The sequence below is a fragment of the Notamacropus eugenii genome, chromosome 2 (genome assembly GCF_028372415.1).
Source record: "Notamacropus eugenii isolate mMacEug1 chromosome 2, mMacEug1.pri_v2, whole genome shotgun sequence".
Lineage (NCBI taxonomy): Eukaryota > Metazoa > Chordata > Mammalia > Diprotodontia > Macropodidae > Notamacropus > Notamacropus eugenii.
In genome coordinates this window covers 413,991,220-414,004,747 of record NC_092873.1, presented here as the reverse complement: position 1 = coordinate 414,004,747, position 13,528 = coordinate 413,991,220, and the positions used below count along the sequence as shown (strand labels likewise).

The 13,528-nt window shown below is 35.2% G+C and overlaps 2 protein-coding genes across 13 annotated transcripts in view; one reads left to right on the top strand and one right to left on the bottom strand.

Moving 5' to 3' along the window:
• Nucleotides 1-2,338, top strand: part of MIA3 (MIA SH3 domain ER export factor 3) — a 66,915-nt gene extending 64,577 nt beyond the window's left edge. For 4 of the 6 annotated variants that reach the window (XM_072647763.1, XM_072647761.1, XM_072647766.1 and 1 more), the window contains one exon: nucleotides 547-2,338. In XM_072647763.1, the coding sequence (XP_072503864.1) occupies nucleotides 547-869 (323 nt within the window). In that variant the 3' untranslated portion in view covers nucleotides 870-2,338. The remainder of the gene's footprint in view (nucleotides 1-546) is intronic. The other 2 variants (XM_072647762.1, XM_072647764.1) reach the window with 2 other exon arrangements.
• Nucleotides 2,339-4,171: 1,833 nt separating this feature from the next.
• The window catches only part of AIDA (axin interactor, dorsalization associated), a 59,454-nt gene continuing 50,097 nt past the window's right edge, over nucleotides 4,172-13,528 (bottom strand). For 4 of the 7 annotated variants that reach the window (XM_072647773.1, XM_072647774.1, XM_072647775.1 and 1 more), the window contains exons 8-11: nucleotides 11,459-11,581; nucleotides 9,590-9,712; nucleotides 7,143-7,260; nucleotides 5,011-6,922 (exon numbers count right to left, since the gene is read on the bottom strand). In XM_072647773.1, coding sequence (XP_072503874.1) covers nucleotides 6,826-6,922; nucleotides 7,143-7,260; nucleotides 9,590-9,712; nucleotides 11,459-11,581 — 461 coding nt within the window. In that variant the 3' untranslated portion in view covers nucleotides 5,011-6,825. Of the gene's footprint in view, nucleotides 6,923-7,142; nucleotides 7,261-7,996; nucleotides 8,165-9,589; nucleotides 9,713-11,458; nucleotides 11,582-13,528 lie in introns of all 7 variants that reach the window. The other 3 variants (XR_011975468.1, XM_072647778.1, XM_072647777.1) reach the window with 3 other exon arrangements.

Here is a 13,528-nt window from a genome sequence, read left to right as displayed (position 1 = left end):
CTGAAATTCTTTCTCACCCCTACCTCCTGGTTTTTCTGGCTTTCTTCAAGTCTCAACTAAAATTCCATCTTTTATAGGAACCCCTCTTAAATTTCCCAACCCCTTTTAATTCTAGTGCCTTCCCTCTGTTATTTATTTCCTATTTATCTTGTATAGAGTTTGTTAGCATGCTGTCTTCCATTCTGTTGTAGTCCTTGAGGGTAGGGACTGCCTTTTGCCTTTCTTTTGCCTGGACCATTATAGATAGTTTACAATGCAAACATGTACTGACTGAGTTGTATTCAGGCTTGCTGCCTAACCCTAGCATTTTGAGGTTGAGGCAGCTCACAGTTCTGAAGAAAAGGGGTTGTTAGGAGGTCAAGTTCTTACTTTTACACGTGTGGTGCTAGGGTAATAAAAAACACTAAATTCATTTCAGTAGACATGGTTTTGTATTGAAAAGTTCAGCATTTATTATTCTATCTACAAATGTTATGCTACTCAAAGTGTAGCATAAGTTCTCATGATCATAGTTTCAGGTGATATAATTTTGTTTTTCTTTGCTAGTTCCTGGTGGTCCTCCACCTCCAAACTTTCGGGAGTACTTACATGGCCTTCCTCCAGGAGTAAGGGACCTACCTCCTGACCCTCGAGAGTATATACGTGGACACCCACCTTTTGGACCCCTGGGCCCTCCTGGCCCAAGAGAGTACCTTCCTCCTGGTCCACGATTACCACCTCCAGCCCATGGTCCAAGGGACTATCCACCTCCACCTTTTACAAGAGACTTAACACCTTCAGGTTCTAGAGACTATCCCCAGCCTCATCCACCTCATGCCTCTCAAGGAAGCACACAGGACTATGCACAGGCTCCAGAACAGAGCCCATAACTTTAGCCTTCAAACTGAGAGAATGGACTGTTGGAACTTCATACAGGTAAAAGACTTCATTGGCTTCAAAATAAATTTTACCTTAATTTTATGACTAGGTTCATATGTAGGTTTGTTTACTTTTTATTTTTTGCAGGACATGTTTTTTCCAAGTAAGCTGCCCCTGGCATCATTATGCATTTATGAGCCAAACTATTCAACCTCTCCATAACTTGAGATGCAAAAATATATTTTTTGCCATGAATGAGGACCTTTTAAGGTGTAGCCTTTTGCAGCTCTTTAAATGTGCAATACAAAAATACACCTGTGTTTTAGTTTTATTGTAATTGATGATTTCAAATGTCATAAATGTAATCAGAACATTTCCTGTGGAAATACTTTATTAAAAAAGGTTAAGCGCTATCCCTACTGCCTCCTTTCCCTGTTATTTTGTTAAACTTGTTAAGTGTAGACCATTCTGCAATATACATATATAGAATATAGTTATTACAAAGGGACTATGTGGGTAAACTTGATTCTTTTTAAAAATATCTGGTGTTGAAGACCAGGAGCATAAACAATCCTAGAAAAAAATTTACTGATATAGTAATAAAAACCATTCTTCCCCTTCCTGAACTCTTGGGAAGATGGTTATTATATTAGTGCTGTGTAAACCATTATCCAAAGAAAATTTTTTTATTATTTCCAAGTAATTCAGTTGGTTGAAATGTTGAGATTAAATTCTAGTGTTAAGAGTCAATTCAATAATTTGTGGCCTTTTGGAATGTGAGGGTCTAGCAGTTAAGGAATGATTTTAGTATGGGTTTCAAAGGTGTGGATACTTCTACCCATTGAAGACCCACCCATCTGTGTTGTACTTTATCTGGTGCTTCCTAATGTTGTCTACTTCAAACATGCTAATAACAGCCACCATAAGAGTACAAAAATAATTTTGGACTTAAATAAGTTGAGACAGGTTTTTATCTTCTCTACCATACTAAACATGTTGCAAAAATCTTATTTGGGTTAGGCTAGAATTTGATTTTATTAATCTAAGTGTGGAATTCATTCTCTTTCTGAACATCCCTGAATAACCAAAAAGAACACCACCATGTATTATTATTGCAATTCAAATATTACTTCCACAGTGAAGTCTGTTATATAAAGGGCATAGAAGTTGTCCTTAAGATGGTTGACAAGGCTTATCAATATCCATTGAATTTCTTTGTATTTCTTTTTTTATAAAACTGAAAATAAAGATTTCTTTGCAAACCATCCTTTTATTTGGTAAATACAAGGTGTTATGCTTCATTTTCTTCAGCACTGCAAAGATGTGAACCAATACTTTTAGCAAGCACTTGTTAGTCCTTACAAACAGACTTGTTAAAAATAAATGTAATGATTTGTAGATACAGTGTTCTTAGGCAATACTTTTACCCATGAAAACGTTTCCATCTGTTTAATAAATTTTGACTTAAGATTTGAGTAAATCTTATTTTGCTATTTATTAAAACATTTTTTAAACGAATAATTGCTTAGGGAGAAGGTGGTGTTGGATGGTAGGATTTTGACTCAGGAGTTGCCCCTCTATACAGTAAGCTACATTCTTTGAACAGAATACTCAAATTTATTTTGGATATTTCTTCCAACTGTTGAGATCAAAACCCATTTTATGTGACTCCTGTCCATGTCCACCTGGGGTAGAATCTACCCCAAAGTTTGCCAGTAAGAGGTAGTGACCATCTATTGTGTTGGACAGTTATAAGTGAATGCAGTTTGAGTAATGGAGTTACACCATGCATGAATAAAGTGAAAATTTTTCCAAGGTCTCTCTAGAATCCTTTCATGCTCTCCATACTTTATGCTGCAAATGAAATCACATTTTAGACTGAAACCCATTTTCATAAAAAGCATGCATTTCTTTGCAGGAAAGGGGGAGGCATGTTTTCTCTATGGAAAGAATTCCACCCACAGAATAAAGACAAATCCGTTACCAGATTTATTTTACTATGTGTTTTGTTCATTGGAACATGGCTGAAATATAGATTTGAAAAATGACACTCTATCCAAGCAAGAGACAAAAAATTTGTAGTAGTATTAAAGTTAAATAGGACTTACAGTCCTACATACCTACAGTAATGTCAGGGGTAACTACCCAAAGAAGTCAGTCTATTGATAATAAATATAATAAAAGAACAGGAAGGAACATGTCCAGTCCTCCAGCATCGTTGAGGGGAGTTAGCTTGTTCCACATGAGTAACTGAAGCCTACCCATTTAAGTATCAAAACTTTTTTAACTTTTTAAATGTATCATATTCTACTTTATTGGTAAAGGGAATATTGTACTTAAATTACAATTTTCTTGACAAATTGGCATGATTAGAAAGATCCATCATTGTATTTTATGCTATTTGTTCCTACGCTAGTTGTGAATGTTATTCTTTTTCATTTCATGTTTCCTCCCCATTGTAAGGTTGTTAATGTTCACTTCTTGCAATCACTATCTTCTAGCAGCCCATACATACCACTTTAAGATGGCTAAATAAACAGGACTAAGGATCTAACAGGGTTTTCCTGTGTGTAAAGTGCAATAACTTCAGTGCATAGACTGTGATGACTATTTGGGGGGGCTGACTTTTTATTTACTAGTGTAAAAACTACATTCTAGATAGTTTATCACACTTCTGATAATGTAGGTATTAACTCATCAAAATGGGAGGCCATTCAGAAGGCTTATCTAACTATTCTGACTGTAAATTTTAAATACAGCTGAGTTTTGGCTCCATGTGATAGAAAATATATGGATCTTAGTATTGATGAAACTTGTAAACAGTAATGAGCATCTGGGTTACATACATATCACCACATTATAACTTGAAAACAATGCTTCAGTAAAAGACAGTTTCTAGGCACTTCAAAGCACACTACTTTAAACATATGTTGTATAGGTTAAAATTTAGAATTTATAATTGATACAAGTCTGAAACTTAAGAGTGGATAGTTTATTACTTTTGAGACCTGCCCCCTTTAAGTTCCACATCTTATATTAACATTTTTTTGCCTTCAGTAAGAATGGCATATAAAAGGTGCAAAAGCTTTTAGTAAGGAAGAAGTGATTGTTCCTTTAACACTGAAATTAAGAATCTGTTACATTATCACATTACATTTGAGAGAAATAAAAGGAACAAATGCTTCAAAGTTTAATCACTATTATAAAGGAATAAAGTTAATTTTTTCGTATCCTTCCACACACACTGATTTTCCAACCCTTTAAATGATATATACCATAACTTCACAGTAAAGGACATGTGCTTTAACATTAGTAAAATAACAAAAGGTTTTATTATTTGATCCACAAACACATAAACTTTGAATGCCTATGACACCTGGACATGTAACACAATGCTGAGTCATAAAAGTTGTAAACACCAGTTGGATACAGATTCCAGTTAGGTAGATAATCACAGTAGCAAAGCTAAATCCAACCTAAACATTTACTCAGAATGAGAATTCTTTCCCTTGCCATCACTCTTTTCACCCCTAAGTAATTTCTATGGTATGTTCTTCAGGAAATCTCATGGACACATCAGTGAAATTTGGAAAAAGTCAAACCTGGCTTAACACAAACCAATCCACAACCATCAAAAAACTTTCAAATCACATACAACTAGTTGCACCATTTCCCCCCCAGAAAAGCCCAAGATTGGAGTGTCACTGTAGAAATGTCACAATTCATTTTTATTTTAAATCATTAGATTGCACTCCAAAAAAAAAAATTGTATTGTACTATAGTAGTCATCCCATCCAACCATGTTCATTTGCTCACTTGCTAGTGCTACCATGTAAAATTCATTCAACTGCGCAAAGCCGTTTTACTTGTGAATCAGCAGCGCTCTATCTTAGACAAATGTACAGTGTAGTTACTGCTCACTGCTTTAGATCAGTGAAAAAATCCATTACATAAAGACTATTTATAAATTGCTTAGATGCGGGACACACCAAACAGTATAGAATTTGAGTGAACAGTTCTGCTTACATCAGAATACTAAAGCACAGTCAAATTTAGCTTAAACTTCTTCAGATGGTCTTTCTAAGGCACTGGTGCTTATAAATCACACTTGTGAAGCAGAACTGTTACTTTTTCATATAAACTGTCACTTCATTTCATGCATATTTTCATCAATTGAGGTTATTTTAGTAATCATTTTTAGGTGTTATCGTCATTGAGATTTACTGAATACTCAGAGGCTTGATAGCACTATGGGAATTTTACATTGTTTGAAGATAATGTGACATCTGTTAGCTCCAAATGCAAGAGCTTCTTTAAACTCAAGAGGACCATGAAAATGATTTCCCTTGCAATGGAATTAATCCAGTCAAGACTGAGGAAAGGGAGAGAAATTTTATCAACTATTGATGGTTTATATAGTTTATGTAAACTGTGTATCCAGCATGAACAAAACTGACCTAAACAGAGAGCAGAAAGCAAAGAATACTATATCCCTTAAAGCAGAAGGGGATAAATTGAATTATTTTTGTTGGAGTTTACCTAATAAAATTGTAATGCAACTGGTAAGAATTATGTGGTATAGAAAGCAAATGAGCTGAGTGGTATGACTGATTATACAATAAAAACAAAGCTGGTATTGACAATGCATTCACTTGGTGCTGGATTTTTTTTTTTTACTATTATATAAGTGCATATGAAAGTATGTGCATATACTACATATAGTCCACATAAAGCACACAACAGACCTTAAAGGAATGTATTAAATATCCTGCCTACTAAGTATATGAAAGGTCTGCTTGGGTTTTATTTATGTCCCTTTATTGAGTAAAAAAAATTATGTAGATACTCAAATTATAAGCTAATGACCTGCATCTTTAAATTTAGATGACATAATACATCTGAACAGAAAATAAATGGTAATCCTAGCTATCTATCTCAGAAACAAAATTTAGAGTAACTTTCCAGACTTGCATACAAATTGCCATAAGAGGTATGTATGCAGGTTTTTCAAGGACTCACAATCAGTTTTCAGGGAAAAAAAAAAAGTAAAACTCCTACAGGTATCTTTAGGGAACTGATTGAATTAAAACATTTCTGGATTAGATATCTTAGAACCATACAGAAGGTTATTTCAACCACATCATCTAAACACTGCTACAAAATCAAAATTATTTAGACACTCTCTGGGTGCCTTTTATTTTGGACTCATTTAGTGGAGGAAGAGCTTTGAATAAGCAAAAAAACAAACCTACGTGACCATTCCCTTAAATATCTAAAAGGAATGCAGCTCTTCAAATAAGTTTTACCTCAAGTCATTTGGTAAATGGGCTGCTGAAATCTGGAAAATAAGCCCCCTCCCCCATGAGGTTGAACTATGTTCATGGTAAAGTTAATGAATTCTTCTGCAGCCTCCCCATAACCAATCACTGGTGAGTAGTGAGCCATCCCTGATAGAAACCCTTTACAAGTTTACCGATTCTGGTACTTAGCAAATTTCTCTTGCATTGAGCGTCCTACCCTAAACAGTAAACACCTGGAAATAAACATGGATTCATTCACGTAAGGAGTGCACTGAAGTGGAAGTGAATTAGGGGAGTAAATCCTGCACAGAAGATGAGTGTTCCTTCCTGCTCTGGTGTTAATCGCTATAGTAAATAAATTTAAAACTTAACTTTTACCACGTACACAAATCACTCAAGTCAAAGACTGTTTCAAAAATCTGTGGGAAAACCTGTATGCTAAAGGAGCTCTTTAGGAATGCGTGCAGTCCTCCTGGTCTCCACTGATGGCCTGAACTGTAAACATCTCTGTTGTGCAGCCGTAGAACACATCACACTTTTCATTTATTGGCATGAGGAGGGCTGGTTTCCTAGGAGCCTACTGAAGGATCAATGTGCTACACAGAGCTACCATGACTTTGTAGTGAGGGGTTCAGATCACAGAAGTTTTAGGATACACATGCCATGGTCATTCCTTGTGCAAAGTTTGATGGAGGTGAAGATAAAGTGGTTTCTTGGTCAACAACTGCAGTTTCTTTCTTTTAAAGTCAGTGGGTTTCTTGTATCTGAAACCACAACAGAAGGCATACTGTAAATAAACTTAAGTGACTAATCTTTTCAAGATAATGAAGATTAATTTTTAGCATTTGAAAGACACCAAAGTTTTAGGATTCTCTCACTCAGCTCTACGGAGAACCACATTATTTTTGAACAGGGGAGGTATCTGGACAGGTAGGTAATTGAGATGCTACTAAACAAATATTAATTTACATGTATATCACTTACAGCTCTATTATAATCGGCCCAGGTTTAATTTCATCCATCTCCATGAAAGCAAAACACTTGGTGCTGGTAAATCTTTTCTTAGGCTTATAGTGTTTGAATTCAAAGAAAATAGCTGCACCTGAGGAGGAAAATAGACTCACATAAGCAACAATATGGTCAAATATATTTCTGCTGAGTTAATCCATTTCCACTGATAGGGAGCAGCACATGAAAAAATAGCAGTTGCCATAATTTTAGTAACCTGAATCAAGTATATTTTTTCTCAGTTCAATATAGCTATTTAGAACTTGTGGTACTGACCAAAAACTGTCTAATGTAAGCAAGACAACTCAAATTTATAAAAATCTTATGAATGGTTAAGATCATAAAACATCAAAGCATGTTTAAAAATATATAAAAAGATATTAAGGATGATACTACAATCAGTCCTTTACCATAACAAAAAAATACAAATCTTTCAGGTGTTTCTCAGTTGAAGTGATATCAAGTTCACACTACAAGAATAGAGGAAGGACTTCATTAATAAATAAAATGTTCCAAATAATAACGGCAATTTCTTTACCACTAACTTTTTGGAATAACAAATACCTTATAAAATGAGAGCATAAAGGAAGGTGAGGCTAGAAAAGCAGCCAGTTTTCCCACAGCTGGGAAGTGGTGTGACAGGTTGCTTTATTTTTAATTCCCCAAACCAAACAGGAAAGCTCCCACATCTTCCCACCCCTAAAAGATCCTTTTTTTAAAAGAGAAAAAGAAAATACCACATACCAATTTAGCCAATAGCAATTAACTTCAAAAGAAGATATATGAAAATTGGGGGAGGGAAATCAGGGGAATTTATGTTAACTGGTTACCTATTAATGCTGACTTAACCGGAACTGTGCTGTATCTCGGATTTTAAAGACCGCCAACACACATCTAATATTTTCACTGATGACAAAACTCACAAGTTACTAGAAGCTTAACAATGTTCAGAAACGTGTGCACAGCCTTGGCACTTGGGTCCAATTGGAGTGCCTCACCTGTCAGGGGGGAAAAGAGAAACCAATCGCTCAGGAGACAACAGGATCTGGGTAGGGGAGAGATAAGCATAAGTGGCCAGGCTTCTCCCACCACATACAACCAGATAACAATATTTAGGCTGCTGGTGACCTCCCTTTCCCAAAATGAGTCCCTCCCAGATCCATAAAATGGCTACTTCCTCCCTTCCACCTCCCACAATACTAGAGGAACTGCCTTCAAGCCAAAAAGGAAAGCAGATCAAATTTATTAGTCTCTTCAAGAAGCTTAGGTGTCTCTGATCTAAAGTGAGCATGGGGTTAAATTAATACTTGAGAATGGTGAGAAAGATCCCAAGTGTTTTTCATTTTTAGGAATAATCTTTTTTACAAACTGAAGTTTCTTTTGAATTATTCATCTATCACCAGCAAATAATGTATTTACTAAGCCCCTGGCAGGCATAGCTCTGTGCTACATGTTATGCCTAAGCACATATGCAAAGGCAAAATCTATGACGAGGCCATTCCTCATAAGACAGCCAAATGGGAAGACTAATTAAACTTTACATAAACAACCATCAAGTATACACCTTAGCACTGACCCAAATTAGGGTTAAAGGAGTTGTAAAAATTAAATTAGAAGGCGTGGGAGTGGGAAGGGACTCAAACTCTGAATACAGTTTTACTTTTAGCATCTTGTGAGTCACGTCATCAAGGACACAGAGGTGTGTTAAAACGGAAAAGTTAGCACATGAAAACTTCCCCTGCCTGTATACCATTTACAGTTTTCAATGAAAGATCTACATAATACAAGGAAAAGCACATTTTATTAACAGTTCACATTCACATGACTTCTTCCAACCTGAAATTCATTCAACAAATACTAAATTAAGCACCCATTCCGCTAACGTCCTTTCAAACAGCACTCCTGAATGTTCACCTCACACCAAATGGAGAAAGAAAACACCAGATATTTCCTGGAAAGATTGTCATAGCTTCTAAAGTGCCCTTCAGAGTTCAGAAAATGACCTGGTGCATCGACTGCATTCCACTGTTTATTTCCTCCAAAGAATGAAAGTTTGAGAAACTATAGGATGTGAATCTCAGAAAACATGGAGATTTCAAAATCTTTTTGTAAAGGGGATAGTCTAAGAATAACATGATCAAAACCATAGAAAAGTATTGAGTTCTCAAGCATTACTTTATTTTGCCCTCTATTCCCCTTGTCAACTCATTAGGCATTATAGTATCATCCTTTCCATATGGTAAATTTAGGGGGGAAAGTGGTTTCAGCCGTAAGTGGTGGCTTTAGCATCCCTCGTCCATTAAGAAAAACCAAAAGGGCGTCTGCTTCTAAGCAAGTTCTTATTAATTATATGTAATATAGTCATATAATACCTATACATTAAAGTCCTCTGATACCATTTCTTCCTCTTTAAGACTACAAACCTTTCGTTAATTTTTCGATGTGTTTCTGAAGTTCAATATCCACATTAAAGTGAACATATGTGTCCTCCTTTCTTGAAGCCACAGGAGTATCTTGCACTGGGGTTAAATCTATGCCATTCAGATCTATAGAAAAAGAAAATTTCTACCATGAACAGTGAAATACCTAAATACAAAGAACAAACAGACTGTGAAATCACTTGTTATTGTTATACCTCTCATACTATCATCACACAAATGTTATCATTTTGTAAAGTTTTCCCAGGAGCAATAATTTTCCTTTTTGTATGTGTCCTTAATAAGCACTTTTTTTCCCCAACTGGAGAGCAAAGCAGCAGGAAACACTGACTAAAACACTGAATTCAACGTGAAATTTAGAGACAAAAATCTAACTACAGATCGAATTCAATTACTGTGAAACTCCAAAGTGACACCCAAGTTCTTTAATTATACTGTACTTCTATTTTACTAAATATTTCTTTAAATGGGTCTTTAGGTAGGTCATAGAATCACAAAAGTGCCTAATATGTATAAGGCCCTATTAGGCCCTCACTGAGATGTGCATTCTATTTGCTGTGCCCAAATTTGGCCTATAGTAACTAGGTGGTTCAACGAGTGTAGACTGTAGCTTTTATCTTTCAGAGACAACATTCCACAGACTTATTTTTGAGTACTTAGGTGCTCCTATAGTCTCTTACAAGTCTATGTCCTGAAATAACATATTCATTGCATTTGGCAATGAGTCCATGAAGGTCTTAGGACCAAGTAGAAAGGAATGTTTCATGGCACCAACAAATGACAAATGGCAGAGGGTTGAAGACATTCACACTCAATTTTATAAAAATCATTTTAAAAAACATTTCTTAACATGCCTCCTTAAACTACAAAGTAGTCTTACAAGTCATTTTTAAAAAATCCAAAAATGTTTTTAATGGCACTGTTAGCTTCAAGTAACACGTATTTCAGAGGTTAACAGCTTATCTCCATTCCCATTTATTGCCATACCTTAAATTAAATCTGTCCCTGTGATTTGACCAACATTATGGGACAGTCAAATAGACAACCTGCACTAACTCTGCAGTTCCTAATTGGATAAAACATAGGAAAATAGCTTCAGTTATTTTTAATAATTGGTTGATGAAAACTGAAGTGCTATGTAAAAGCTTAACAATAACAAAAAGTCCAATTCCAGATCTCAAAGTCAAAAATGAAAATAAAATTGTCTACAAGAAAGAAATGGATAAAAGAAAATTCCTAAAAATAATCATGTTTAATAACCATGGCAACATAATTAAGGATAACAAATATTTCACTTTTTCAGCATCCCACAGGATTACATTCAGGATATGGATGTTTGTGGGTATATCCATGTTTTTCCATCTGTACTGGTGATTCATTAAAGATCTAATTCAAAGAATTAATTCTCAGCTACCTTGGAAATGAATGGGAGTGCCCATAGCAGGAAGGTCAGGGAAAATGAGAGAGACTTGATTTTGCATCAGAAGGGTCAGATCCCTGAAATGTATACTGCATTAACTCATTCCTTCAAGTGAATAATGCTTGATGAAGACTATGCACAAAGCTAATGACCACCTTGGATGGAAATAGTAGAGTTAAAATAGACACGTTTTAGGAAAACCCCAAAAGCAACGTTGTATAGGGATGTTACAAAGAAACAGGCAAGTGCTTTTGGTATATCCCTCTCAATTCTGGGGGTGGAGGATGATGAATGGAAATCTATTATCCTGTCTCACTGTAGAGTGAACCAAAACGAGTTTGTCACAGATACATGACAAAAAAATGTCAATGGCTTGACAAGAAGCAGTAGTATAAAATGCACCAGAGACAGAATGTAGAAATAGAGCTATTTACCCTTTACACTAACTGTAATATAGGGATCAATGCACTGCCCAGCATCTTTCAGACCAATTTTCTCAATTTTGATAGTGAGTAACGTCATTCCTGGTTCAGATGGCAACCTTGGTAATAAAGTACCTGGTAACAGAGAAACAGCAATAAACATTAACCCTAGCAATAATGTTAAAGAAGGTACTTAAAAGAACACAGAAAAGACATGGCCCTTGTTTTCACATAACTGAAGTATTTCTCTCTTGCCATAAAATTTTCAGATTATTTAATATCTGAGAAAAAGAAAACTGCCCTAGATCTAAAGATTCCCACTTCACTGCCAAAAGATCAGTACTGAACAGATATTAATAATTCAAAGTTTACTATTTAAAGAATGTAAATCACACAGGAATTGCAACTATCTGTTGCCCTGATATAAGTATAATTTAGAAAACATGGCGATTAATAGTTTATTAGGAAGAACCAGTAATAGTTTTTCAAAATTTAGATAGAATTAAAATGTTTGGGAATTTGAGAAATTGAATAAGATAATATCCTAAAAAAAATTCTGTTGCAAAAAATCATTTCCAGTTTAACAATCATAAAACAAAGGGGTAGACAATTATAGAAAATCAGCTATTTAGAAAAAAAGAAATATATCCCAATTCTCATTCCCTTCCAGATCCAGTCCCACATATTTGCTCTCCCATACATCAGTAAGAATTAGTGATAAGGCTAAAGCAAATTTCAAGAGGAAAGGGCCAAGAAGATCCAAATTAACTGAAACGTTTGTCTTAACTGACAATTTAAAGGTCAAAAATTGCAACACCATCAGTTACCACAAGAGAGTATTTCCTTCATCCTGATACACAGTGTCTAAAGTTCTACTCCAACAAATGTTGCTAATGTTAAGAAGAAATGGCATTAGATAAATGACTTGTTTTCCTGACCTTATTATAGTATGGAGGTGAACTTGGATTCTGGAAAGCTATGCAACACAGATCAAGATTCTTTTGTCCCATAAATTTGTATCTTAGATAAAATTGTATTTTGTCTAGTTTTTTTATTAAGAGCAGGTAAAATAAGAACTTCTGATTCATTCTACTTTTTAATCCACTATTTAACAAAGTTTTGTCTCCCACTAAACTCCTACTCTGGGGCTTTATCATAAGATCAGGCCTCAGTTTTAGAGCACAAAGGGACCTCTCCCTTAAAGGAGATGTGCATTTACAACTATACAGCTGAGACTCCATTCATACAAAACTGCATACACCCCTGAAACATAAACCCATGTAAAAAGACTGCAAAAGTCCCAGAATCAAGTACAGACTCAGGTCAAGAAACTTATCCAAAGGTGTAGCTAATAAGAAAGCAGATCTAGAATCTGAATTCAGGTATTCCAAGCATTTTTCTCACTGTACCAGGCAGTTTCTTTTCCCCAGGGTTAAGCAAGTTCTAAGTAATTCTTTTTCTATTTTGCATTTCACTGAGGCACTAAACTAAGATGCATATATGACTCTAAGTAATCTATTTCTTTAATTACAAACAGTTTTTTGGAAAACAGTGGAATTAAAAAGATTAGCATTTGACCTTACTGAAGAAGCAAACGCGCCACCTAGTGGTGAAAAGAGTAACTTCCATAACAGTTTAAAGAAATGCATCATGACAAGAGAACTGTTACGTGAGAAAATTCACAAGCAAAAGGTTGAAGGTTTTTTTAAATTATTTGTTTTCAGTGTTCAACAACCACTTCCATAAGTCTTAAATTTTCTCCCTCTTCCTCTCCTTCCCTCCCTGAGATGGCAAGCCTTTTCCCATTTTTATGATCTCTTTGGGACACAGCCCTAGAAGCGATATTGCTGGGTCAAAGGGTATTCACATTTTTGTAGCCTCAAAAGGTAGAAGTTTTTAAAGCTACAACAGGAGGATAAATGTATAATCTATTTGTGTGTAAATGAATAACATAACAAGAACATCCAAGTTGACCATGATGCTCTAGAATGAATTACTAACTCCTACAATCCCCACTATTATACTTACTAACCGTTGTACTACTTTGGAAATAACCTATTTTATATTTCTATTTATCTCTTT